Source organism: Clinocottus analis, unplaced genomic scaffold, assembly GCF_023055335.1.
Source record: "Clinocottus analis isolate CAN_PGR_092001 unplaced genomic scaffold, fCliAna1.0.p SCAF_9, whole genome shotgun sequence".
In the NCBI taxonomy this organism is placed as follows: domain Eukaryota; kingdom Metazoa; phylum Chordata; class Actinopteri; order Perciformes; family Cottidae; genus Clinocottus; species Clinocottus analis.
The window spans coordinates 1,403,923-1,430,888 of record NW_027176251.1 but is presented as its reverse complement, the minus strand read 5'-3'; the positions used below and the strand labels follow the sequence as shown (position 1 = coordinate 1,430,888).

The window sequence follows — 26,966 nt, the reverse complement described above, 5'->3', positions numbered from 1 at the left end:
TTCAGTAAATAAAACATGATTTAAAGAGGGAAAATAAAGAGGAATTCGCGTTACGTTTTTTTTTTTAAATATAAAGTGGTTTCGGTGCTTTTGGAGCTTCAGCATGTCCGGTCCTGTTTAATCCTCCCGGCATGCTGCCTTCACTGACCGTTGGAATAACCGTGTTAGAGACTTCAGGCCACTTGTTCAAACGCGCCTTCATGCGTCAGGATGACGGTAAGCCCTTTGCACAAGTGCACTTTGTGAGCAACACGTTAATACACGTTTTGTATTTATATAGTACATTACAGCGTTTTTATCTTTTATTCCCACATTTGACAATTAGACTTTCAAAACCAGACCTCCAGACGGGATTCCTGTTGTGTTTAGTCCCTTAAAAAGATACATTTTAAACAGTATTTACAGCTGAGGTCAAAAGTTTTTATATATTTTTACAGCATCACATAACTTAGTTTGTTTAAATGTGAAGAGGCAAATTAAGTTTGTTGCACTTTGAGTTTATCTGTAATCAAATGCACTAAAAAGCATCAAAACATGACTTAAAAATACAAATAAACACAGTACACAATAGTGTTGTCCTTGTATTTATATTTCTAAACTTGTACATTCAGAGAAAACAACCAAATAATTGTATGAATACTAGAACAAAAGCTGAAGTCAAAATGTTTGACTATATGGAGGAAAGTAATGAATAATAAAGCTTTAATCATTTTATTACTAATTGTTATTAAATTAGTAAAATTAATCCATAAAACACCATATACAGCCAAACATATATGTTGTCTTTAACTACTTTAAGTTAATTGTGCTGGTACATATTTTTACTGTAGTATTTTTAAGCAGGGATTCTACTTGTAGAGGAATATTAATACTTTAAAACTACTGTAAATCTGAAATAGTCTGTCTGTCAGTCGGTCGGTCTGTCTGTTGATATTCCACAGCCTGAAGAATATTCATATTTCCCAACTCTCCCGCTGGGCCCGTGAACGCGGCGTCCCGCTGCCATGTTGTTGTCTCTCGGAGTTTCCAGCTTCGGTCTCGTGTCCGTGGACTCACGGGTCTCTGAGGGGGGGCAGGCAAGGCTTTACGGACCGTACCTGGGCCACAACCGAGCTTCAGGCCGCAGACTAACGAACCGGACCGCGAGAGGAGCCGCCGGGTTCGTAGTTTTTGTTGTTGTTTTTCATTAGTTTAAAAGTTGGCGTTTCTGTCGCTTGAAGCTGCTTGACGCTAGTAGCTAGCTAGCTTCTTCTTTTTCTTCTTCTTCTTCTTTTACTCTTTTAAAAAGGTTTAAATGTGTGAACTTTGACTTAAAGACACGCGCAAGTGTGTGGCGTCGCAGCGCGAGCCCGCACAGGTGAGTTTAGCTTCGGCAGAGGAAATTAATCGGAAGCAGCGAGCGAGTTTAAGTTTGTTTGCAGCTTAACGTCTGAGCTAAATGTTGCTAAATGCTAACTGAAGTTAGTGTGACGAGTCTGAAAGTCACTGAGAAAACTTTAAATACATATTTATAAATGTATGCACATATTTGTGTGTATATGTATATATATGTGTGTGTATATGTATATATGTATATATATATATATATATATATATATATATATAATATATATAATATATAAATAAACGAAGACGTTAACTGGTGGTGCCTTCATGCGACTTTTTAGTTTAGTAATTCACAATATTTCAGGTCAGATTGGAAACACCATTTATTATGTATTAATAAGAAGTACTTTTTGAAGCAGTCACTGTGTGCAGTTGCCTGCACAGGTACACTCATTTCAGAGCTCCTGGTAAATGTGATCTCCACCTTTTTTTTTATTTAAAAAAAGGGGGAAGTTTCTGTTTAACTTGAGTCACACTTGTGTTAAAAAGCTTTTTCTCTTGACTTCTCTCGTGACCGGCGTTTGAGGTCAAAGGTCACTCTCGTGTAGTTTGCCCTCTCTGCTTTTGAGACCATTCGTTGACCTCCACTAACACCCGTCTTTTTTAAAAAGTGTAGTAAAAGTCCTGTAACTGTGTTCATGACGTTTATTTACGCTGAGTTTGATATAATGAATATGCTTTTAAAATAAAGAAGATCAAAATATAAGCAGGCATACATACAGGCATCTATATAAATGTTTATTCTTTTAATCAAACTATTGTCTCTCATTCATTTGTGTCATTTAAAGTATACCGGATGCTTTGAATCCTCATTGTTAGTTTAAATACTACATTTGATCAGTTTTTACTGTTTATACACAGATTTCACACAATGTTTGCTCATGGACATTTGGTTTAAAGTCATGAAAATTTGGTTAAAAGTCATGGAAGTTTCATACATATTTTGACCAGTGGTTTTCCACGGCTTTCAACAATTTAAAAGTCCTGGAAAACCAACTGGGAAACCTCCGGCCGGTGACGGCCTCTTTCCACTTCCAGTACCCGGTTCAGATTAAACGTGTCGGGAGTCGGAGCGATCAGCTGATCGGCTTTCGACCAATCGGCTCTGAGGCGTGCCCTGGAACCAGTTCTCCCAGAGCTCAACTGGTTGAGGTACGAGGGAACGCGAACTATCTGTCGGCTGTAATAATCCCGTGTGCCGCCGTCCTTCGGCACACATAATCCAATATGCCTCTGTTTATATATGGATGCAGATTAGGAGCGCTGAGAGGAGCCGGTTACTTCCTGCGCGGCCCGTTGGTAGTTCTCTAGTAAACAAACAGGGAGCGCTTGATTTGATGACCTGGAGTTGTTTCTTTTGAGGTTTTTTTAAGGCCGAGCGTCTCACGAGCACATCTTTTGTAAACATGTAACCACATTCTTGTTCCGCGTGTCGTTGGTTCACCGGTTGCACATTTCTTACTCTGAACAACCAGAAGAAGAGAGAAGTCAGACGTGTTGTTAATTAATGAGAAGAAAGAAGAAGAAGAAGAAGAGACAAATAATTAAATCTAATCGCCAAGTTGCCACAAGTGTTTCCAATGTGGAGGAATGTTCATGCCCGATGTTCATTAAGATATTCATATCCGCTCTTTTTCTCTTCTCTCTCCTCTTTTCTCTCCACTTCTCTTTTCTCTTCTCTCCCCTCCTTTCCTCCTTCCTCTCATCTCCTCTCTTCTTCTATCCTCCTTCTCTTCTCCTCTTCTTTCTCCTCCTCCTCCTCCTTCCCTCCTTTCTCCTCTCCTCTCCTTCTCTTCTGCTCCTCTCCTCCTCTTCTCATCTCTCCTCCTCTCTCCAGTTCTTCACCTCTCTTTTCTTCTCCTCACTTCCTGTTCATCAGTCAGAGTTCCTCTCCTCTGAGGTCAAATGACTGCTGGTCTTAGGTGAATAAATGATGACGTCATAGTTTCAGGAGCTCAGAGTTTAATTCCTTTTTAAACATCTGGTGAAAGTAAACGTTTCAAAAGACGCGTAGAATAAAATGTTTTTGATGAAATATCAACATTTACAGCTTCGCTCTTTCTCATGGGAGCGTTCGTCACACGTGATGTGTTCAAGGACCTTGAAGAAGATAAAAATGTGACGGTAATGATGTTGTTACAGCTTCTGGCTGTGATGAACGTTGTAGTTTTGCGGTTCAGAAGGTTCATGGGTTCGAATAATATTTATTAATTGGGTTTTTATCATTTTAATGCTTGAATATGAGCGTCCTCAGGACACAGACATTTGGGCGTACAGTTGAACGTCTTCACTTCTCCTTTCCTCCTCTGGACACATTCCCTTTTACTCAACACTCCTTTGTTTGGTAGTAAGTCAACATTTCACTTCTTCTTTCGGCAGCAGGGTTTTACTCGTCCGGCGCTGGAGTTTGTCTCTAAACTAAAACATAAACTACTTCACGGACGAAATAATTGAGCTATACACCAATTAATAATGAAACTCTGTGAGCGCTCTCTTCTTCTTCTGCGTGTGTAAACGTGTAGCTGCCTCATGGTTGCTCTGTGCTCTGGATGTGTTTGAACGTGATGATGAAATCTTCCTGACTGTGAAAACAGAGTTCAGCTCAAAACTCTGAACTTGCAACATGAGGATGAGCAAGTGTGTTAAAGATGAGTCCTCAAACTCCAGAGTTTTTTTAAAAGTATTGTTCGATGCCGTAACAACAACCCACAGACTAATAGTGCATCTTTTTTTTAGAAAGATTAAGATCAAAAGTATCAACATCTGCAAGAATAAACACAATGCAGTGAAGCGTTGTGTTATGAAGCATGTTCAGACAGATGGAGTGAAAGGGAGTTAGATTTAATCGACTTCGTGTGGAGATGTGCAAGGTGCCGCTTTAAAAAAAAAACCTACTTTTTTTTTGCTCTGAAAAAGATGATAAACGTGGCGCTGATTTATGAAGTAAAGAGAGATGTTATTAATATGAATTCATGTTCATTTCTGCACTACTTTGTTCATCGAACCCAGAACCTGTGAAAACCCATCGTGATCGTAAGGCCGTCATCTTTTCCGACGTGCCTTGAACGCATCACGCCGGACGGAGTCAATTTAAAGCGACAATCTGAATCGTGATATTTCACCAAACGCTTTTATTGTTCGTGACGTAAGCGAAACTCCTCCGGCCAGAGAGGGTTAAATATCTGCAGGACGAGAAGTTAATCAGTGTTTATAAAAAAAAGTGATTGGAGTGGAAGTGGAGAGCGGCCGTTATCTCCCCCGAGTGAACAAAGTGCAGCGTAATAAACACCAAGTGTTTCAGTAACATTGAGCCGACTTCCTGTTTCCTGTTGGACGCGCTCAGAGCTTCATGTCTTGTGTAAACAGTGTGTGGGGTTAAAGGGGAATAGCGGGCGGGACCGAGGGTTCGATTCCTGTCACCTGCCTTCAGACTGACGGGCAGCAGCACGAACGGCAGCGCTCGACTTTGGACTTGTTGGTAGAGGTCAGCCGGCGTAATAAAGGGATGGGTCAGACGTGTATTTGAAAGCAAAGCTGTTCTTTTAGGGAAGGAAGTAGAATGAACTAAAACTACAACCTGAATATATTTATTCTATATTTACTTTTATATTGATATTATCTTATTTATCTTCTGATTTAGATTCAGGAAACGAGCTGCAGGGGAAGTCCGTAAATATTTTGTCAAGTCACCGAAACCAGTTCAGTGACTCTGAGAGATGTGAAGAATGTAGTGAATGAATACATTATGAATACATTATTGATACATTATGAATACATTATGGCTGCATTAAGACTGCTGGATCAATGAGTTTATAGACTCTACTTCTCCTATTCATACTTTCATTGAAACTCTTATTGATAATTCTCATTGATACTCTTATAAACATTTTATTGACCCGTTGCTGTAGGAATAATCCAAAAATTGACAATGAAAGTTGCACGTTTAGACCCTGATGTGTCAAATAATCTGTTTCATGAAATATTATTTACATAAACCTAAAACTGATTTCTATGTTTTTCTTTTCCGTCTTTGCTGAAACGTTTGTGACGGCCAAGCAGAGAGACTTCGTGGTGTCCTCTGTCCGTCCAGTCTTTTTCACACACTGTGTCTCACTGGGATGACACTGTGTCTCACTGGGATGACACTGTGTCTCACTGGGATGACTGGTTTTGGAGCCGCTGTCCTGTGCTCATGGCTCTTCGCCTCCGGGGTCTTTTGGCTCTCCTGGACCTCGTCTGCTGGTTGGTCCGTTTCCTCGCCAGCAGGGCCGACCTGTCAGCGGCCTCTGTGTGCTCTGGGTGGGTGGGAGGTCGGAGGAGGGGGGCTTTCAGCAGCAGCTCTCCGGGTTATTAGTGTGCAGATCACTGGTGAGCCCGAGCTGCACTGGCATCTACTGGCTAATTAGCTTTGCTTTTAGCGCTGCGGTTTCTGTGTTGAAAAGGGCAAGAAACTAACGGTCCGACAGGCTCGCTGTGTTCACACAGATCACAGGACTCGCCCGCCCACTGATGGTTTTTCCTCTTTTCTTTTTGAATAGAAATAACACCATTTAGCTCATTTTCACTTATCAGCATCCCTTTCATCAAATATAAAACACCTAAATGACTCTCGTTGGGAGCGCTACTGTGTGCTATTTAAATTGATAATGGCTGATTTGCTTCTACAGTTAAAGTCTTTTAAGAAAAATAATGACTTTAATTGATTAACATTAATGAATTATTTTTTTAAATAAGCTCTCTCTCCGTCTCCTCCAGGTGAGGTGAAGATGGTGGACCGGCTTGCGAACAGCGAGGCCAACTCCAAGCGCATCGGCGTGGTGGAGGGCTGCTTTGGCGCGGCGGGCCAGCCGCTCGCCATCACGGGCCGCGTGCTGATCGGCGAGGGCGTCCTCACCAAGCTGTGCCGCAAGAAGCCCAAGGCGCGGCAGTTCTTCCTCTTCAACGACATCCTGGTCTACGGCAACATCGTCATCCAGAAGAAGAAGTACAACAAGCAGCACATCATCCCGCTGGAGAGCGTCACCATCGCCACGGTGCCGGACGACGGCGACCTGCGCAACGGCTGGCTCATCAAGACGCCCACCAAGTCCTTCGCTGTGTACGCCGCCACGGCCACGGAGAAGTCCGAGTGGATGAACCACATCGGGAAGTGTGTGGAGGACCTGCTGCAGAAGAGCGGCAAAGCGCCCGCCGGCGAGCACGCCGCCGTGTGGGTGCCCGACTCGGAGGCCACGGTGTGCATGCGCTGCCAGAAGGTGAAGTTCACGCCGGTAAGCCGGCGCCACCACTGCAGGAAGTGCGGCTTCGTGGTGTGCGGGCCGTGCTCAGAGAAGAAGCACCTGCTGCCCAGCCAGTCGTCCAAGCCCGTGCGCGTCTGCGAGTACTGCTTCCTGCAGCTGACGGCCGGCGGCCTGGCGCCGCACTCGGACTCCTTCAGCCGGCTGGGGTCGAAGTTCAACAACCTGTCGGACGACGACGACGACGAGGACGACAGCAGCGACTGAGGCGCCGGGAACATCCCAGGGAATTCTTCTTCTTCTGCGTCTTCTTCTGTTGTCGTTTCCTTCTCCTTCCAGATGATGGAGATTAACGGAGGATTAATTCACTAACTCTCTTCAAACCAAAAAAAATATTTTACTACGTCCTCGAACTGCAGCGGGATCAATATAATATGATAATAATCTCCTCAAAGCAGTGATTGGAATGTGGAATTAAGTGGGAGACCAGCATTCTTCTCATCTCTTTCTTCTTCTTCTTGATTGGGCTGATTCGTCACTACAGAACAACATGGTGCTAACGAGAAAACTCTTCCTCCTCTCTTCTTCCTCCTCTCGCTTTTTCTTTATGTCCAGACCAGCTCAAGGTGATTGCTTGTTATCTCTGCAGGGAATATCTCAATGTTTGACCTTCCTTCTTCCCTTCTGTCCTTCAGGTGCTTTTTTTTCTTTGTGGTATTTTTCTGCCCTATTTTGTAAATCCGTCTCCAGAAAAATGTCCCTTTTTTTTTATAAAACAACAAAATGTAGATATGATGCTAAACGCAGAGCTCTTCCTCTTGCTTCTGACAAATCAGTTGAGGCTCGTTTCAGCCACATACCCCCAAAAAAAACCTTAACCACCGGTTGCCTTTTCTGTCACGTAGTGCCTTGGAGGAACCAGAGCCCGTCCGTCAGGAAGTGTGTCTGTTGATGAGTGCAAGCTGCAAAAAAGTGTGTGTCTGTGTCTGTGTGTGAGAGCAGGAGATGCACAAAGGATGGATTCAGTTTTGGTGATTGTTTCTTCTTTCTTTTCTTGATGACCTGTAATCATGAGTTTTCCAGCGTCTACTTCCTGCCACATTGTGCTCTTCACACCAGAAGGTTCTCGTCACCGGCTGGTTTTTATTTTTTTCCCAGGCGACGTAATTACAGGTTCAGTCAGGGGGGAAGAAACAGGTCAGTCGGTTTACACAGAAACCCTCCTGCTGTTACTAAGAAACCAAAACCTGCACACATGCGATGATGATGATGAGGAGGAGGAGGAAGAGGAGGAGATGGAGGGGGTTGTGGTAATTTAGCAGTAAGTCGATAAAAAGATAATTCAGTCGTTGGACTGAAATCTATTCTTCTTCTGCTGGAGAACAAGGTAGACTGTGATTGGTCGTTTTCTGTCACATGACATGCCGTCGGCCACGCCCCCAAAATATAGGAGCTTTTCACTTTTGACAGCTGACCGTTTCTACATCTGAATGTGTGTGTGTGTGTGTGTGTGTGTGTGTGTGTGTGTACTTTTTTCACCAGTGAAATGTCTTTTTTGTTAATCACACGTTTAGTTTCATCATAAGTTGTGTAATAATTTAACTGGAGGAAGAAGTGTGTGTGTCGCACACACAAAGCTCCACTTTAAATCTTTTTTTTTCTTCTTGAAAAATATGTTTAGCATTAAAATCCTTAAACAAACAAAGATAATAATTGACTAAATAAAACTTAGTTGCCACACTCATAAAAGCAGCGCTTTAAGTCTTGTGGTTATTAGTCAAAAAAAGTCATGAAATTAAATATTATAAAACGTCTAATCAACTGAACTTCTATTAAATATTCTCAACTTTTTCATCAAATGTCACGCTTTGGCCAACAGCCAATCAAATGGAGCGGGGGGCGGGCTTTACGGCGTCTTTCTAAAACAGGAACAGGAAGTCCAACAGAAGAGTAAACCTCCCAGGAGGAACATAAGTAAACTAAATGCTGAATAAAAAAAACACTCTTTTTGTTTGTTTTCTGACTTGAAACTGCTGATTTAGTTTTATTTCAGAGCTCTAGTTTGTTGAATAACTCGACAGCTCAGAGGAAAAAACTGTAGTTTATTTTTAGGGTAAAAATGTCCTTTTTTAAGGTGTGGTTTGTTTTGGTTTAACGTTCTAAAACTGATCTATTTCCTGTTGATATCTGGTGCTTTGATACTAATAATTCAAGAGCAGAATAAGGCGATCAAACGTCTTCATCTCTCCAGATGATTTATCTGTCGCGGTTTTACTTTTTTTCCGAGGTGGCAGCGAACGCCTCGTCTAAAGAAAAGAGACGTTTGCTTTAAAAAAAAAAAAAGTCAGTTAGTTTTATAGATTTAATGCAAAGCGAAACATGATCACTAACCCGCTGTTCTTTATACTTGCTGTGGCCGACGACGATGATGATGATGATGATGATGTGGGAAGCGGCTTTAGGATTGCACTAAACTAAGTCGGCTCAGTGGCTTTGATCGGACCCACAGCGCCTCTGGTGGATGTTTTTTAAATGACGCTTTGTGTCTTTATCCTTTTTTTTCTTTGTACATTTGTACAGAATTAGTTTGGGGTTTATTTGTTTTTGTTGTACAGTTACTATCGGCTCTGAAATGACGCGGTTTCCTCCTCTTCCTCCTCCTCTTCCTCCTGTCCATGCCTCAGCAGCATCTGCAGCTCAAGGCGTCGCGTGTTCTGCGTTTAACGACCTCTGTTCCTTCCTGGAGGTCGGCTGACGTTGGAGAAGTAAACGTGAACTTTGTCCTGATGTTAAATGAACGTCTGTAAACGGCGTCCGGAGAGATCGCAGCGGGTTTCTGTGTGTTCTTCACGCGCGGGACGAAGACTTAAGTCTGAGTAATGAAACGCAAATAAAGTAAAAACGCAGAAAAAAAAGCTTTCAGAACACACAGATTTGACAGTGGTGGCTTTTTTGGGGGTTCCCTGAACGCATCACACGATGGGAAATACAAAGAAATCTTTTAATCGCTTAAACTAATCATGTTCTTCTCGCTGATCGTGGGAACGCTAACGTTGTCTTCCTCTCTCGTAACGTTATGGACACAGAAAGGGGCGGGGCTTCTTCCAGCAGTCAGTCATCTGAAAGTTTCAGATTTTCCTAATATTTGGATTCTTAAGGCGCACGAGTGTTTCCTTTAGCCCCGCCCACCCCTCCAGCCCCGCATAATTATAATAATAATGGATATTCTTTTGTTCGTACTTAATAGGGGAGAAAAACATATTTTTGGGGTCCTATGACGTCACATGACGAAACCAGGAAGTTGTAATTTAGTGTTTATGTAAAATTAGCCCGTTAGCTTAGCGTATCCACAAAAAAGGGGAATGGTTTATTTTCACTATAATTTCATCCGAAAGTCAGAAGACAGAAAGCAAGTAAAAGTTTGGAAGTTTTTTTTTTAAAGAAATCTTTTTTTTTTTTTTTTTTTTTGATGCTGCAGATCCTGAGAAGTGTTGAGATTAAATGAATGAATGAGGAAGAGGAGGAAGAGGCGTGAGATGACAGCTGAAAGAGATCATCTGGGTTTTTTAGGTTTTGTTGATTTAAATCTCCTTGTTGCCATCTGACGGCGTGACTTTTTTTTTTCATTAAAATTGTTTTGTTTAAAAGCTTGTAAACAAAAAGGGCTTCAATCAGAATGTACACAACGTCTTTGATACTAAACCTTCAGAAAGCTTTGAGTATATATTATATATATATAAATAATGTTTTACTTGAACAACTGTTTGGTGTCGTGTGTTTTCCTTTTTGGATTATTACGTTAAGCTTGTTAGAAAAAAGTTGCTGTTGCTGACTTTGTTAAAGTTTATGTAAAATAAAACAAAACTGGTGCATTTAGATTTTTACTGAGAACAGATTGTTCCCTCATATGAGCCCTGAATGCCACATGAATGAAATCTGACGTAATCATATTTTAAACATAAAAAGAAAAGAGAAATTATTCAAATGAGCTGTAAACATTTATAACTAAATAATTAATAACATAAAAACACTTGAGTCCTCTTTTCTATAACTTCATGAGCTTAATGAGTATAACTCCATTAACTAAAATACTTGGTATGTATACTACCTGGTGCATCTACAACCTGGTATGTATATTACCTGGTATGTATATTACCTGGTATGTATACTACCTGATGTGTATACTACCAGTGTGTATACTACCGGCATAACTAGCTGATTGGCATGTACACGGCACTGTTTACTGTCGTGTATACTGATGTACCTGGTGTGTGTATATACTGGTATACTACCTGGTACAATGTCCTTGACGTGTTAAAGTACATTTTAAATGAAATATATGCTCCATGTAAGCGTGACGTGTCTCTGTGTTTCCTCCTGAATGTTCTGCTTCATCCTGTGAGGAAAGAAAACTTCCATGAATGAACCAACAGTCTGTCTCTGCTTTAAGGTTCAGAGTGCAACTGATGGCGGCCATTACTGATGATGATGATGATGATGGAGGATAATAGCTGGTTATTTTAAGAGCTATTACAGCAGCTACATAACAGCAGAGCTGGAGGACAATGCTGCAAAACAAACAGTGAATCTATGTATTTTCTTTTGTCCTTAACAAACAAGGAAACAAAATAATTGTAATAATAAATGAATGTTTTACTCATTAAACTTTATTTTTCTTTAACAATGGTAAAAAGTAAAAGTGAGAAATAATATATATATATATATAAATAAATAAATATATATATATATATATATATATATATATATATATATATATATATATATATATATATATATATATATATATATTCATATGAGACCGGTGAAGAAGCAGCTCATAAATGCTGTTTTAAATATAACTCATATAAAACTACAGTAACTGTATTTCGGGAGGCAACGAGTCGATCCTGAGGGGATCAAACCGTCGACCCTCCTCACAGTCTCACACAAAATGGTTCTTTTCTTTACATAAAAGCTGAATATAACCAGTTATTAAACCGCCGTTTTATATTCTAATTGAGACTCAAACTCTTCCTTTGTGTCGAGCTCTCGCAGCTTCAGTCACATTCCTCTGGCTCCTCTTGTCTGTCTGACCCCAAATTACATTTAAAAAGATGTCGGCTGTCTTCTGCATGCTTTTTTAACTCTCTCAAAGTTTGTTCTCAAGTTATTGTAAAGTTATTGTACCAATAGTTGCCAATACTCAAAGTTATTGTATTTAAATCCCCATGTTTTTTTTTCTGGCAGCAACGTTGTCTCCTGGCGGCCATATTGGAAACAAACACCATAAATAGAGCAATTTGAATACCTTTCATTGCGCCAATAAATATTACATCAGATCCTGACGTGCAAAAAAACATGCACGAGGAATGTTTATCAGTAAATCATGAAGGATAATCTCTCTATTTGAACAAACTGTGTAAAAGTAAGTAAGAGGATTATTTATTGTATTAAAAGTTCTCCAACAAGACCATCCACCTGTTGGCTAAATGTTAGCAAGTGCTAATCAATTAGCTCTGCCTAGTGTTCCTCTGCTGTAATCTTAAAATCGGGTTACAAACCGTTGCTATCTTCAGTGGTTGTCCCAGCTGTAGCCAGCTAGCGCTGCTGCTAGCTCCTTGCTAGCCCCCCGCTGTAGCCAGCAAACGCTGTTGCTAGCTCCCCGCTGTAGCCAGCAAACGCTGTTGCTAGCTCCCCGCTGTAGCCAGCTAGCGCTGTTGCTAGCTCCCCGCTGTAGCCAGCTAGCGCTGCTGCTGGCTCCCCGCTGTAGCCAGCTCGCGCTGCTGCTAGCTCTCTGCTAGCTCTCCGACAACCACCGAAGGTAGCGGGACCAGCCCCAGCTCAATGCCCGATTCGGGCAGCGGGGACGCGGGCAGTAGCAGCTGTGAGCCAGCAGCAGCGCTAGCTTGCTACAGCAGGGGAGCTAACATGGACGACCACAGAGGGTAGTAGCAGCTTATAACCCGACTTGTACGTTAAAGTGTTGAAATAGCTTCACACATAAGCCCGAGGAAGAAAGCCCTCCTCCTGTCTTTTGTGCGTGTCTGAATGCATAATGAGGAGAAGCGTCCAGCTTTAATTAAGAGGTTTAATAAGAGCGTCTGATGTTCCTCTCTCTGCTTCATGGAGGCGCTCTTTGTTCCTGAGCGTTACGCAACGCCATTAGGCCGCTCTGCTGTCTGTCAGCTGGACAAAGTAAAGAGGAATAAAAGGAGAAAGATATTTGTTTTCACAGCAGAGAACATGAATCCTGTTTTGTGTCTTGAGATTGTGAATGTTTGCAAACAGTTCTTATGATGTGCAGTCGCTCCATAAACATGTAAGCATGAACTGTAATTAAAATGCTAATTAACATTAATAATAAAATAATAAAAGGTTTCAGTAGTTTAATTGATTCCCAGCAGAGTGAGACTTCTTCTCTTTAGCATCGTGTCAATATAGTTTGATAAATTCAATTTGTTTTAAATTGTAGTTTTAAATACACATTAAGTACACCAACATTTAAGTGCACAAAATATCAATATTGTCAGATTTATTAAATTACTTGATTCATTGCTGAATCTATTTATCTTCATTTATTTAAATTGTAAAATTTCTCTGTAAAATGTCTGCTAAAAGTAAAAGAAGGACGGTCAGGTCTCACCTGAACGACCTGAAACGTCCGAACAAAATTTTCAATTCATGTAAAATTATTCATCATATTAAGTATGTTAATTTTAAAGAGAAAAAAAAAACGTTAACGTGTGTGTGTGTGTGTGTGTGTGTGTGTGTGTGTGTGTGTGTGTGTGTGTGTATGCGTGCTGCACATAATGTTATGAATAACTGAATGTTTTGCGACCTATCTGAACCGTGATGTGTTTTATTCAAGTTCCCTGAACCTGCTCGACCCGCTCGTCACACAGATGCCACTGGAATACTAATACTGTAGTACTAATGCTGTAGTACTAATGCTGTAGTACTATTGGTACAAGTAGTAGCAAGTCTGCAAAAATACCAGGTTTGAAACTCAATGAATATACGTGCAAAGAATCTGCACATTATTTAAATGTTTATTTAAAACTGAATGCCAGTATAAATTATGAAGAGAATGCGTGTAGAAGTAGAGTCATTTGTAGAGACTACACACAGAATCTGCTCAGCGAGCGACATAAAGTCCAGAAACAGCTCAAGAGCAGCAGAGCTCTGACCTTCAAAACTCTGACCAGATGTATTATTCATCGGAGGGAAAAGGAAGGAAAATGTGATCAATTACTGTGGACGACATCACTTCCTGGTGAGTCACAGAGTGGGTGAAAGAGGAGACAAGGACCATTTAGAAGGAGATGAACAGGAAAGAGAGGCGATTAAGGTCAATAAAGCTCATTCTGAATGATTCTTAGAGATAAAACAACTCCATCTCACTCGTTACCAGGGCCGCAGTTTTTCTTCCGGGCCCATTTGGGGCCACAAATGTCCATCGATTCAATCAGAAAGAGTGTTTTTGCTCTGTAGTTTTGCTTGCATTCATTCAGCATCTGATAACACAAGAGACAGAATGTCAGGGTCACACTGAACACAAATATGAACTTTTCTCAAATAAAGAGAAACAAATATGTTTCCTGCTTGTAAAGGAAAGACAGATAACTTAGATTTCATACCCGCGTCACTCCCAAATCTGTACACTGCACAATGGAAGTTGTTTACTGGTTTTATTATGAGCAGAAGGGAATAAGATTTTGATCAACATTTACATCTATTTTGTTGTTTGTGTAGTTTTCACATACCAGTGAAGTTTTATGCTCATTTGGACACAATCGCTGAAATAAAGATGAACTAGTTCACTGTCAAATATTTAAAAAAGAGTCTTTACGACGGCCCTGCTCGTAACAATACATGTTCTGTTGTGATTTAGTGCTCTTAAACGATGAACCAATCCTCCGTCAATTTACCGTCGACTGATATCTACGGAAAAAAAAGCAGAAAGCTGAAATCTGTATACTGGTGTCGATCTGTCAATCACCTGGTAGCCCCGCCCCTAAAGTGTCTAAATGGCCATCATTCCCTAAATGAACATCATGCTGTATTGAAGAACACTTGAACCCGAGTCCATTCGCTTCTCTGGACTGTAACTTAAGCCCTCGGGCTCAGACCTGAGGGCTTAAGTTCCAGTCCAGGGAAGCTGTGTGACCTTTGACCTTCGCCCTACTTATGTCTCTCCGTTCAGGTCGTTGGGTCGGGCATCGGGCGCTGACTCTGCAGACCCACGATGCATCAGCGCAGCTGTCGCTCAACCTCTAACTTTGACTGACGGCCTCGCGCGCCGCTGACGGCGTCCATTGTTGTTTGTCTCCGCGGCGGCTGAACTATTTAGACTGATCTTCCTCTGGGAACACGTCAGTGTTCTGTATGATCACAACGTGACTGAAGGGCGTCCTCCTATAGCAGCCGGCTATGGATATAAATATATATTTATAAATATATAAAGAACGGTGTGTGACGGTGAGGCTGTTAATCCTGCAAAATCTAAATATGAGGAATCTAGTTAGGAAAGAACAAAAAAAAAACTCCTTCTTCTTCTTCTTCTTCTTCTTCTTCTCCTCCTCCTCCTCCTCCTCCTCCTCCTCCTCCTCCTCCTCCTCCTCCTCCTCTACACACAAGTCCAAACATAGATGACAGTGTGAGCCAGCGGGCCGTGAAGCTCAGCTGCAAACGCTCCTCATGATGTCGCCTGAAATCCACGGCATCGACCCATCGAGCTCCATTAGAACCCCAGAGGTCCGCCCGGCAGGGGGAGTAAAGGGGAAGTTAAGAGGATGGGGAGTCAGACTACAATGAGTAAGAGAAGGAGGAGGAGGAGGAGGAGGAGGAGGAGGAGGAGGAGGAGGAGGACGAGGAGGAGGATTCTCGGTGGCAGACAATCGATTGCCTCCACACGGTTCTCAACATAACGGCTCAACGCTGACGTTTGGTACGTTTAGAAGAAATCAACTGACACAAACAGACAAAAGTAATTAAAAAAAAACATGTTCTTTCCACAAGTCTGAAAGAGTTACGAAGAGAAAATAGATTTAAAAAATGAGCATTTCATTCAAATGAATGTGTTCAACCTTAAGGTTGAATCGATGATGAATCACGGTTTTCTATTTTCTTGTTTTCTCTCATGATGAGTGCGAGCGTGAGTCATCGATCCGGCCGGAGCGGGTTTACTGAGACTCGCTGCTCTCCAGCGGCCGACCCGCCGCCGCCCTCCCGCTCAGAAACGCTGATCACATCGTTCTGCTGTCAGAGCAGAGAACAGATCCTCACTGAGGAGAACGTCAACGCTCTCTGTGTTCTGCATGAGCAACATGCACAGTGACAGCAGACACATCAAAACAGGTTTAGATTTCTGGTTTGTATTCTTTTTATTTACAATATATATATAAATATAGATATATATATTGTATATATATATTTGTATGTGTGTATATATATATATATAAACATAAATAAAATGCCTCTGACTCAGAGGTTTGCGATCCATAAAGTCGCTCTTGGCTTTTGTTCTTTTTGTATTTCTTTTAACATTCTGATGTCAACGTGTCCTTGAGCGACACACACACAAACACACACACACACACACACACACACACACACACACACACACACACACACACACACAGACCACTACCAGTCCTGCACTTGATTGATTCGTCTGTGTGATAGAGCACTTGGATAAAATCAGTTGATTAGGTTTTGATTCAAGAAATCAAAATTTTGTCTCTCTCGCTCTCCGTGCTTCTGTTTTTCATCTTTATTATGTAAAGATGCTGATGCTGGATGCTGATGCTGATGCTGATGCTGGATGCTGACGCTGGATGCTGATGCTGATGCTGATGCTGAATGCTGATGCTGGATGCTGATGCTGATGCTGGATGCTGATGCTGATGCTGATGCTGATGCTGGATGCTGATGCTGATGCTGAATGCTGATGCTGGATGCTGATGCTGGATGCTGATGCTGATGCTGATGCTGGATGCTGATGCTGATGCTGGATGCTGATGCTGGTGCTGAATGCTGATGCTGATGCTGATGCTGGATGCTGATGCTGATGCTGATGCTGATGCTGGATGCTGATGCTGATGCTGAATGCTGATGCTGGATGCTGATGCTGGATGCTGATGCTGATGCTGATGCTGGATGCTGATGCTGATGCTGGATGCTGATGCTGGTGCTGAATGCTGATGCTGATGCTGATGCTGGATGCTGATGCTGAATGCTGATGCTGGATGCGGATGCTGATGCTGGATGCTGATGCTGATTCTGAAGCTGATGCTGAGCTGGATGCTGGATGCTGGATGCTGATGGATGCTGGATGCTGATGGATGCTGGATGCTGATGCTGATGCTGTGCTGATGCTGGATGCTGATGCTGGATGCACATCCAGCATCAGCATCACGGCTGGATGTGCATCGTGGAGAGAAAAAGATTGCAATACAATGAAATGAAGCTAAATGGATAAAACCCCTCAAAGCTTTGTGTTTGATTGTGTCGATCCTTCAGATTTTAAAGTTCCACTCAGTCAATATAACTATAACAGAAGGGAAAGTAGATGAGAAAGAGAATTAATCCGAGCTTTTCTTGTCAAACTTTAAACCACATAAGCGACCCGGCGGGAGGTTTTTCTGCAGCTGTCACTCAAATCTAAAGAAATCTGAGAAACAGACATAAAGAAAAGAGGCTTTAAGAGGAGCACGGCGTCCGGATTAATGATGGGATATTCTTCTTTCTGCAGAAGATGAACTGCTTGGACGCACTACCATCCTCATCCTCACACACCCACCAGCAGGAGGAAGAGGAAGAGGAGGGGGTCGCTTGTCAGCTACATCTTCAGAGAGTCTCTTTAACTTGTCTCTCCGGAGAGGAGCAGACCACTGCACGTCGAGTTTTATTGCATTTTTGTAATATCACAGACTCTTTCTTCTCCTTCTGAGGACAGTGGGATGTTTTAAATAGCAGCTGTGACATCGGAGGAATTGAGAGATGCTGCTCATGAGGGGAATGTAACAGCTGAAAGTGAGTAGAGTTTTCCTGTACTACGTGTTACTATTTATATCATTATACGCTATTGTTTATTTTATATCATGTGACCATGAATGTGTGAGTCAGTGGTTGAGTTAACCTTCTGTGATTCTGGAGGAAAGCTGTTCACTGGAGCTGCGCTGCAACCATGAACATCTGTGTGTTTAACAACCACATCTAACACGTATATTAAGTCATCTATTAAGTATTACGCTACAATAATATCACTGTTAATTCATGTGAGTGTCCTGTGAGTCCGCTGGAGAGAGAGGATCTCCGGGAAGGAATTTCTCTTTTTTTTATTTATTTATTTATTTTTCTCTCCCTTTTCGCATCCATCCCGAGGATTATTGGCTCGCTGCGCGCGAGGCTTCTGCATGAGCGCGCGCCGCAGACGGATATCCAGCCGGAGGAGACGAACATGTGAAAGTGACAAAGCTAAATAAGTGACGACAGCAGAGCCCGGAGCTGCGTCTCTGTTGTATTTAAATGAAACAGCGGAGCAGTCACGCGCTGAATGCATTTACGTTTTTAGTAACATTTTATGAAAGAAACATTTGATATTTCCAATGAACAGTAATGATGAGGAGATCGACGATGAGGAGCAGCTCGACGCTTGAAAGAAATATGACTTTTTAAAACCTGGTGCTGCATATAAACGTAGTTAACATCCAGTTCAATGTGTATTTAATTAAATAGATTAAAGTAGAGCAGACGGAGGATTTCTAGAAACCCGCCTCACGTTCGCCTCGTACAGATTTGTGTCTCTGCAGATTAAAAACGCCACGATGGGTTTAGTTTACTACTACAGCTGCTTCTATAGGACAGATTATGACGTCACCTCTCCTCTCGCTGGAGTCGGTAGAGTCTATCATCCATCATCCATCAATCCAACCATTATCATTCATCCATCATCCATCTATCAAATTGGATATTTCTCCTTGAAATGCACCTTGGGAGTTGTAGTTGACTCCTGTCCTTCAGCTTTTACATCCACGGGATAGTTTTATGAAAAAAAAAATGAAACAGCAGTTTAACTTTCAGGCTTATGGACAGACAAAGAAACATCTCCTTCTCTCTCTCTCTCTCTCTCTCTCTCTCTCTCTCTCTCTCTCTCTCTCTCTCTCTCTCTCTCTCTCTCTCTCTCTCTCATTTTTCTTCTGTTTGTTTTCATTTCAGGTCATTACGTGGTTGTCGCAGCGGCTCATCCAATGATCGAGACCAGCACTTCAGCCATGTTGGACCAAACCGAGCCGGCGCACTGCACCGTGTGCTGCTGTACGCTGGCCAACAAAGTCCTCATGGTGCTCTTCATGGTGCTGCTGATCCTTGCCATCTTGTTTGGGAACTTGGTGACTCTCGCCGTTGTCCTTGGGACCAAACACTTCCACACGCCGCAGGGGTACCTGAAGGCGTCCCTCGCCGTGGCCGATCTGGCAGTGGGGATGTTCGTGGTGCCGCTCTCCGTCTACGCCGAGGTCTACCTCATGGTGACCGACTCGGCGCCGGAGTGGACCTCGTACAACTCGCAGTCGGTGAGTTTTCATCCGTGCAACGTCATCGGCCCCATCTTCGCCGGGTGCACCTTGGTCTCCATCACCACCATTTTCCTGCTGACGATCGAGAGGAGCATCGCCGTGCTGAGGCCGCTGCACAAGGACTCGGTGATCACGCGGAAGAGGACCACTATCCTCATCATCCTCTCCTGGGTGGGGAGCTTCTTCCTGGCGGTGTCTCCAATGGTTTTCAGCAGCGAGATCGCTCTGGAGTACAACTCCTGTAGCCGGATGTGCAACTACGCGCTGGGCACCATCGGCGAGTTCCCGAGCCCGGCCTGGAACATCCTCCTCCTCTTCCCGGCGTTTGACTTTACCCTCCTCGGTGGAACCGTGGTCATTAACATCATCTCTCTGTCCAGCATCAGGCAGCACTCCAAGCGGAGGAAACACCTGGCCGGGAGCGAGTGCCAAAGCACCAACAAACCTACTTTCTCTGACATCAAAGCAGCCAAAACAATAGGGACGCTGACTGTGGCGTTCACCGCCTCATTCACCCCCATTGCCGTCTTCGTGGTGGGGAACGTTTTGGGAAACAAATGGTGCAACTTCTCCTTTTTCGCCTTCTGGATTTTAGCCACCAACAGTTGCTGGAATGTCATCATTTACAGTGTGAGGGATCAGAAGTTCAGACTCTGTGCTCACAAGCTGCTCGTGCCCTTCCAGAGAAAAACCACAACCGAAGCCTAAAACATTTCAGGAACCAAAGACTTGAGTTGAGGATCATTTAGATGTTTGTTTGTCACACAAACTACTTGTTGTGTGTCTGCTTTAGAGACTTGTCTGCATGTTTTGGGGGATTGCTGTCATGAAAATATATCGTAAAAAGCATGGGAAGTTTTCAGATGACAAATGTTGGATATTTAATGTCTATCTTTGTGGGCATTTGTCTTGTTTTGTAACAGAAGCCTGTTTCAGTCTGTGGAATGGTCGTTTGATTGATTAAAAAAAGACATGATTCAAACAGAATCTGATTTCTTAAACGATGTTTAAACGTTTGTTTCAGGCAATACAAATATCAAGGAGGGTGATATATTTTATTACTGTAGTCAACACACATTACATCATATTTAAGTATACACACTCAGACTCTATACGCCTGTAATAGGAGCTGTGTTCGTATCCTCTGTAATAAGTCAGACACGTTCCCGGTGGGTGTTGGCCTCCGCCAGTGCTGCCTTTTATCACCGGTCCTGTTTGTGACTTTTCGGTTGCATCAGTAAAACAGGCGCTGTACCGGTCCGTCTTGGTGAAGAGGAAGCTGAGCCGGAAGGAGAAATTCTCCATTTACTGGTCGGTTCCAACCCTCACCTATGGTCAAGCAGCCAAAATGAGCTTCCTCCTTTGGGTGGCTTTTTTAATCTTCTATATCTTGCTGTTTTTTCACAAGAAACTGGTCCTGTGGTTCGCTGCAGTGGACATGCTGTAAAATTTAAATAAAAATATATTTTTCAAAAAGTCTAAATTGTGAGATTTTTATTTTTTAAATTTTTGTTTAAACTATAAATAAGTAGGAAATCACACACAAAAATATGAATCCGGAAGACGCTATTATCCCCCAGTTCCCAGGAGGATATAAGGTTCTAAAAGCTTTTATTTTGAAGGTGATCCCGCAAGCTGCAGCTGACCCGGATGCTCTTCCTTTTGCAACATGGCGGCTCCCGTCCGTAGAATCAGGAGCGTCTCGTTGCTGTGTTGATAAAGTGTCAGGTAGCTTCTTCACTACTGATCCAGCAGAGTCTGGATAAACCTTCTGAATGGACTTCTAGATGTTCACCTTTGTTACCGGATGTTGATTTTCTGACTCATCTCCCGGTAGCCTACAAGGATACTGAAGTTAGCTTAGCATGCTAGTCTCAGTTTAACGGAGAGGACACGAGGTTTGTGACGGAGTTTGTGTGGAGGAAACGTTTCTGTCTTTGTGAAAAATGCGGGTTGAAAGAGTACGAGCAGAGTACGAGGAGGAACTTTCTAGTTCAAAAGAGGAGAACGAGCGACAACGTAGACTACTGGACGCTGTTTTCAACCCGGAAGTCCGGATAGAAAGAGCAGGTTGGTTCTGTTGGTTTCTTTATCACTTGCTGTACTACATCTCTACGTCTACCAACTTTACTCGTTGTGGAGAATCAAAACTCAACAAAGCGCAGCAGCGTGGAACAACACTATTACAGCAGAAACAAGCACAACGGTTATGTTACACAGAACTGAACGGGACTTGACGGTCCGTAAAATACACAATAACACGGAAAATAGTACAAATAAACGTAAACTAAACAAACCAGGTTACAAACACACTGTGACCTCTCTCCGCCCAGACAAAAGCCTCTTACCTGATTCTCATCTGACGGTGAAGAAAACAACGAATGTTGCCTTAAAGAATCCAGGAATTTAGTGGTCTTCATTCTGCAGGTTAAAGCAGAGGAGCACAGGGCGAGTTATCCGTTTCTCTTTCGGGATCCAGAAGCAGTCTGTTGTTTGACCAGAGAATGTAGTTCAACCTCAAGGTGTTTTCTTTAAAGACATCAACGTTGTTTCACCTCCTATGAGCAACATGAGTCTCAAAGACGTCGCAGGGTGAAGGGATGCACCATGTTCATAGTCTTGGTGATGTTGCTTCTCTCATTCTCATTTGCAACTAATTCACCGCTTTCAGTGATAAGCCACTTAACTAATAGAGAGTTAGACGTATGAATGTATTTTATTATTCTCCACAGATGTCTTTCAGCTGTTGGTAATTAAAAAAAAGGTTCCCCCTGAGCAGCAGGACTGGAGCTCCAGTCTGGACCAAGAGGACCCAGAGCCCCCCCACATTAAAGAGGAACAGGAGGACCCAGAGCCCTCACACATTGAAGAGGAACAGGGGGACCCAGAGCCCCCACACATTAAAGAGGAACAGGGGGACCCAGAGCCCCTACACATTAAAGAGGAACAGGAGGACCCAGAGCCCCCACACATTAAAGAGGAACAGGAGGACACAGAGCCCCCACATGTTAAAGAGGAACAGGAGGACCCAGAGCCCCCACATATTAAAGAGGAACAGGAGGACCCAGAGCCCCCACACATTAAAGAGGATCAGGAGCAACTCTGGACCAGTCAGGAGGGAGAGCAGTTTAAAGGGCTCGAGGAAGCTAGTATCAAGTTCTCAGTCACTTCTGTGAAGAGTGAAGATGATGAAGCAGATTTTGGAGGATCAGAACCAGACAGGAAGTCAGATCCAGAAAGAACTCCAGAATCAGATACTGATGAGACTGAAGACCTGTCTGAACCTGAGACTGATGACAGTAGAGATTGGGTTAAGACTCAGGAACCTCAGTCAGATTTAAAACCTCTGCAAAACAATGAAGTACCTGTGAACTGTAGTACTGGAAATACATCAAGCAGCTCGCCTGAATGTGCTAGAAGCTCTGACCACAAGGTACATCTGAAGAGACACACTGGAGCCGAAACATCAGTGAAACCATTTAGTTGTTTAGTTTGTGGTAAAACATTTGCACATAAGGGACACCTGAACGATCACATAACTGTCCACACAGGAGTGAAAGCATTTAGTTGTTCAATTTGTGATGAAACATTTTCACGAAAGAGAACCCTGAATGGTCACATGACTGTCCATGCACGAGTGAAAGCATTTAGTTGTTCAGTTTGTGGTAAAACATTTGTACGTAAGGGACACCTGAACGTGCACATGACTGTCCATAAAGGAGTAAAAGCCTTTGGTTGTTCAGTTTGTAGTAAAACATTTGCACGTAAGGGACACTTGACCGATCACATGACTGTCCACACAGGAGAGAAACCATTTAGTTGTTCAGTTTGTAGTAAAACATTTTCACGAAAGGGAAACCTGAACGCTCACATGACTGTCCACACAGGAGAGAAACCATTTAGTTGTTCAGTTTGTGGTAAAACATTTTCAAATAAGAAAACCCTGAAATGTCACATGACTATCCACACAGGAGTGAAAGCATTTAGTTGTTCTGTGTGTAGTAAAACATTTGCACATAAGAGAGACCGTAACTCTCACATGACTGTCCACACAGGAGAGAAACCATTTAGTTGCTCAGTTTGTGGTAAAACATTTTCAATTAAGAAAACCCTAAAACTACACATGACTATCCACACAGGAGTGAAAGCAATTAGTTGTTCAGTTTGTGGTCAAACATTTTCACGAAAGGGAGACCTGAACTCTCACATGATTATCCACACAGGAGAGAAACCATATAGTTGTTCCGTGTGTAGTAAAACATTTGCACATAAGGTAACCCTGAACTATCACATGACGATCCACACAGGAGTGAAAGCGTTTAGTTGTTCAGTTTGTAGTAAAACATTTTCACGAAAGGGATCCCTGAAATGTCACGAGACTGTCCACACAGGAGTGAAAGCATTTAGTTGTTCCGTGTGTAGTAAAACATTTGCACAAAAGTTAACCCTGAACTGTCACATGACTGTCCACACAGGAGTGAAAGCATTTAGTTGTTCAGTTTGTGGTAAAACATTTTCACTAAAGCAAACTCTGAAACGACATTTAAAAGTCCACACAAGAGAAACAAATTAGTCGTGGAATTTGCTCAACAGGATTCTCTCGTCTCTGTTATTCATCAAATCACAAGTGTATTGATGAGAGCATCAGAAATAAATCAGACCTAGTTAAACACCTAAGAGCTGTCAGGCTGATACAGACTGCAAAATATGTTTATTCAGCTAAGATGAATCTACACATCAATTTACATTCTTTTGTTTTTCTATGATATTTTTTCATGTGCTATGTATTGTCATGTATGTATATATTAATTATAATTGTTTTAAGTTGTCAAAGTATTCCATGTCCTCTATGCCAGAGGTCCCCAACCTTTTTTTGCGCCACAGACCGGTTTCATGTAAGACAATGTCTTCATGGACCGACCTTCACGGTGTGGGCGATAAATATGATGTAATAAAATGATACGACTGGCTTAAAAACAATTATAAAGTGTGTTTTTTTTATTCATTCCTTCTATCTGTAGGGTAGCTAAGCTGCAGCAGCCTGTTGTTCTTTTTGTGTTCATCTCAAACTAATCCACCACAGTTACACTTTAATTCTTCTGCTGTTGGGCTTTTCTTGGTAACACAAATGTAAATTCACATGTACACACACACACACACACACACAATATACACATCAGTACATTTATTGTCCCGTTGTGTCAATAGTTTGCTTGTGTTTTTCTTTCCATCAGATCACATTTAAAGATCTCAGTTTGATTCCATACAGCTGAAGCAAATCATATTTTATGTCTTTGAGGTTTTTCCTGAAATAATCATACAATTTTTTAAATATCATAGTATTTACATTGTATCTGGTATTCATGAGTAGTTGTGTGATGTTTGAAGCTTCTCAGCTGATTAAAAGTCTTCTTGAATTTCCTGCTGGTGTTTTGGGACTCGGGATGTTTTCCTTCTCGCTTGTGTATGAATTCAACGTCGATGCTCTGAATCTCTTCTTGTGTCGGGTTACGTGATGGAAGTCAAAAGAAGTCGGTCCGGTTCATTCTTTTTGTAACTCTAACCCTTGTCTTGCTTTTCAATAAACTACCAATGAATCCACATCTGTGTCTTGCTGTTGCTGTGATTCCATCTGTGACGACAGCTACAAATACCTGATGACTGGTTCTGTGTTTTTAATGCACTTGTCTTCTACTAAAGTCACTTCATACATATATACATACATATATACATATATATACGTATATATATGTATTTATATATATATATATATACATATATATATATATATATATACATATATATATATATATATTTACGTATATATATATATATATACATATATATATACTCATATATACACATATATATATACACATATATACATACATATATATATACATATATATATACATATATACATACATATATATACATATATATATAGATACATATATATATATATATATATGTATCTATATATATATATATATATATATATATATATATATATGTTCTGCAAAAATTGCACATGACTGCTAAAGATTGTTGACTGTGGGTAACATGTATCCTGAATGAGGCGGCTCTTCCTGACTGGATAAAAGCTCATTGACGGTTTCAAGAAAAAAAAAAGACTAAAACAACAACGTGTAGCACAGCATTTATTCACAAATTACTAAAATATGAACTTGTATATAATATGAACTAAAATATGAACTTGCTTCTGTTTAATGTGAATTGATTCCTGCTCACATTGGTCTTAGGAAGAAGAGAGACTGGAAGTCGTGGTAAAAGTTGAACACAGATATTTATTCAGCAAAGATATTGCAAGAGCAAACAATGCGTGTACACGGGTCAAGTTCTACTGGGGTAGAAGAGAAAAAAAGACTACTTCTTTAGGAGAAGTTACAGTTTTTGTACGTCTATAAGAGCATTTGTGATTGGTCGACTAGACGTTGTCCCCATGTGTGTGTCAGACCAGAGGTTCCTCTTCTTCACTCGGTCTCTTCCACCGATAACGATGTGTTGGCTGATACTGATGCTCATCATGGGCCTTCATGTCTACTGTGAGTACCTTCTATGTGAGCGTCTCTTCAGAGTAGTTTCTTCTCAGCTTGTTGTTGGTAGTTTATCTGAATGTGTGGCCTCAGTTAGATAAAATCCATTTGTGTGTCATCTGAAGTTTTCAACCTTTTTAGTACAAAATTCACTCTTTGTGACGTCAAGAGAACTTATGTACTAAAAAGACAGTGACTGTTAAGATTAAGTTGGAAACATGTGAATAATTTAATGTATTTTATTATCATGTAAAATACTTTTCATGTGTTTTTGTGTCACGTGAAACAAAGTCTCAGACACTTTCCTCCGTCTGTCACCGTAGATACTTTTGTCATTTCTGAACAAAACCATGAGCTGAAGACACGGAACCAGAAGCTGGAGAATGATTATAACCGGACCTGCACCTTTGAATTGGCATGAATTGAACCCTGGAGGTTGCTGAAGTGTAACGACAGAAAACAAAGGATCTGCGTCCAGGAAGCTTTATCTGTTTAAACGTATGAGACTTCATAATTTAGATGGTTAATAGAGTCTCTTACATGTAATATCAAGTGGCTAATAAATATTAAACGATGTAGAATTATACTTCACAATGTGTTTTTAAAGCTAAACAAATCTAGGGAACGTATTGATACTCAATGGTATATATTTGCTTGACGTAAACTATTCAGACCAGACGCTCAGCTTTAAAGTGTATTATTGGATAATATATGTACTTTGTGTCTGACCACGGACAGACACAAAGTCAACAGGCTCCATTGTCCATTCCTCTTCTTTGGGACGGGACGATATGCATGTCCTTCAACAGACCTCATTTTTTGAATGAAGTTTCCCATTGATAAATTGATGCATGATCTAATGCGCTTATTCTAAAACAAGTATGCACTTTTAAATAATTACAAATAAAGCACAGTAAATAAAGAATTATGTGTGTTTATTTTGCTTACTCACATTATAACAAGATGCACATTTTTTTTCAATTGAGAGCAAAGAGTTTTGATATAATTTACTTACAAACAAGATATTTTACCAACAAGAAATTTGCGCGGGTAAAAAATACACAAATCTACCTCAACACAACCGCAGCCAGTTGAACATGCTCTAGTTGTAGTTCCGTTTATGTCCAATAGGTGGCGGCCGTGCGTTTCGTGGTCTTTTGACAAACGCTGCTACATCGCCCAGATTACAGAAGAAGAGCGAGAAGGAA

At 41.6% G+C, this 26,966-nt stretch overlaps 3 protein-coding genes across 3 annotated transcripts; all 3 read left to right on the top strand.

Annotated features, from left to right (window-relative positions):
- Window positions 1–1,024: 1,024 nt before the first annotated feature.
- On the top strand, window positions 1,025–10,322 carry plekhf2 (pleckstrin homology domain containing, family F (with FYVE domain) member 2). Its single transcript, XM_068569022.1, has 2 exons — window positions 1,025–1,159; window positions 6,142–10,322. The coding sequence occupies exon 2, from the start codon at window positions 6,153–6,155 to the stop codon at window positions 6,888–6,890; it is 738 nt and encodes a 245-aa protein (XP_068425123.1). The 5' UTR covers window positions 1,025–1,159; window positions 6,142–6,152; the 3' UTR covers window positions 6,891–10,322.
- Window positions 10,323–17,526: 7,204 nt separating this feature from the next.
- LOC137780792 (beta-2 adrenergic receptor) lies at window positions 17,527–20,056 on the top strand. The gene is made up of 2 exons (XM_068569015.1): window positions 17,527–17,657; window positions 18,843–20,056. Exon 2 carries the CDS (start codon window positions 18,875–18,877, stop codon window positions 19,907–19,909), a length of 1,035 nt encoding a protein of 344 aa, XP_068425116.1. The 5' UTR covers window positions 17,527–17,657; window positions 18,843–18,874; the 3' UTR covers window positions 19,910–20,056.
- An 827-nt stretch (window positions 20,057–20,883) lies between these two features.
- Window positions 20,884–24,738, top strand: LOC137780777 (gastrula zinc finger protein XlCGF57.1-like). The gene is made up of 2 exons (XM_068568988.1): window positions 20,884–21,271; window positions 21,934–24,738. Exons 1-2 carry the CDS (start codon window positions 21,148–21,150, stop codon window positions 23,772–23,774), a joined length of 1,965 nt encoding a protein of 654 aa, XP_068425089.1. The 5' UTR covers window positions 20,884–21,147; the 3' UTR covers window positions 23,775–24,738.
- Window positions 24,739–26,966: the final 2,228 nt, after the last annotated feature.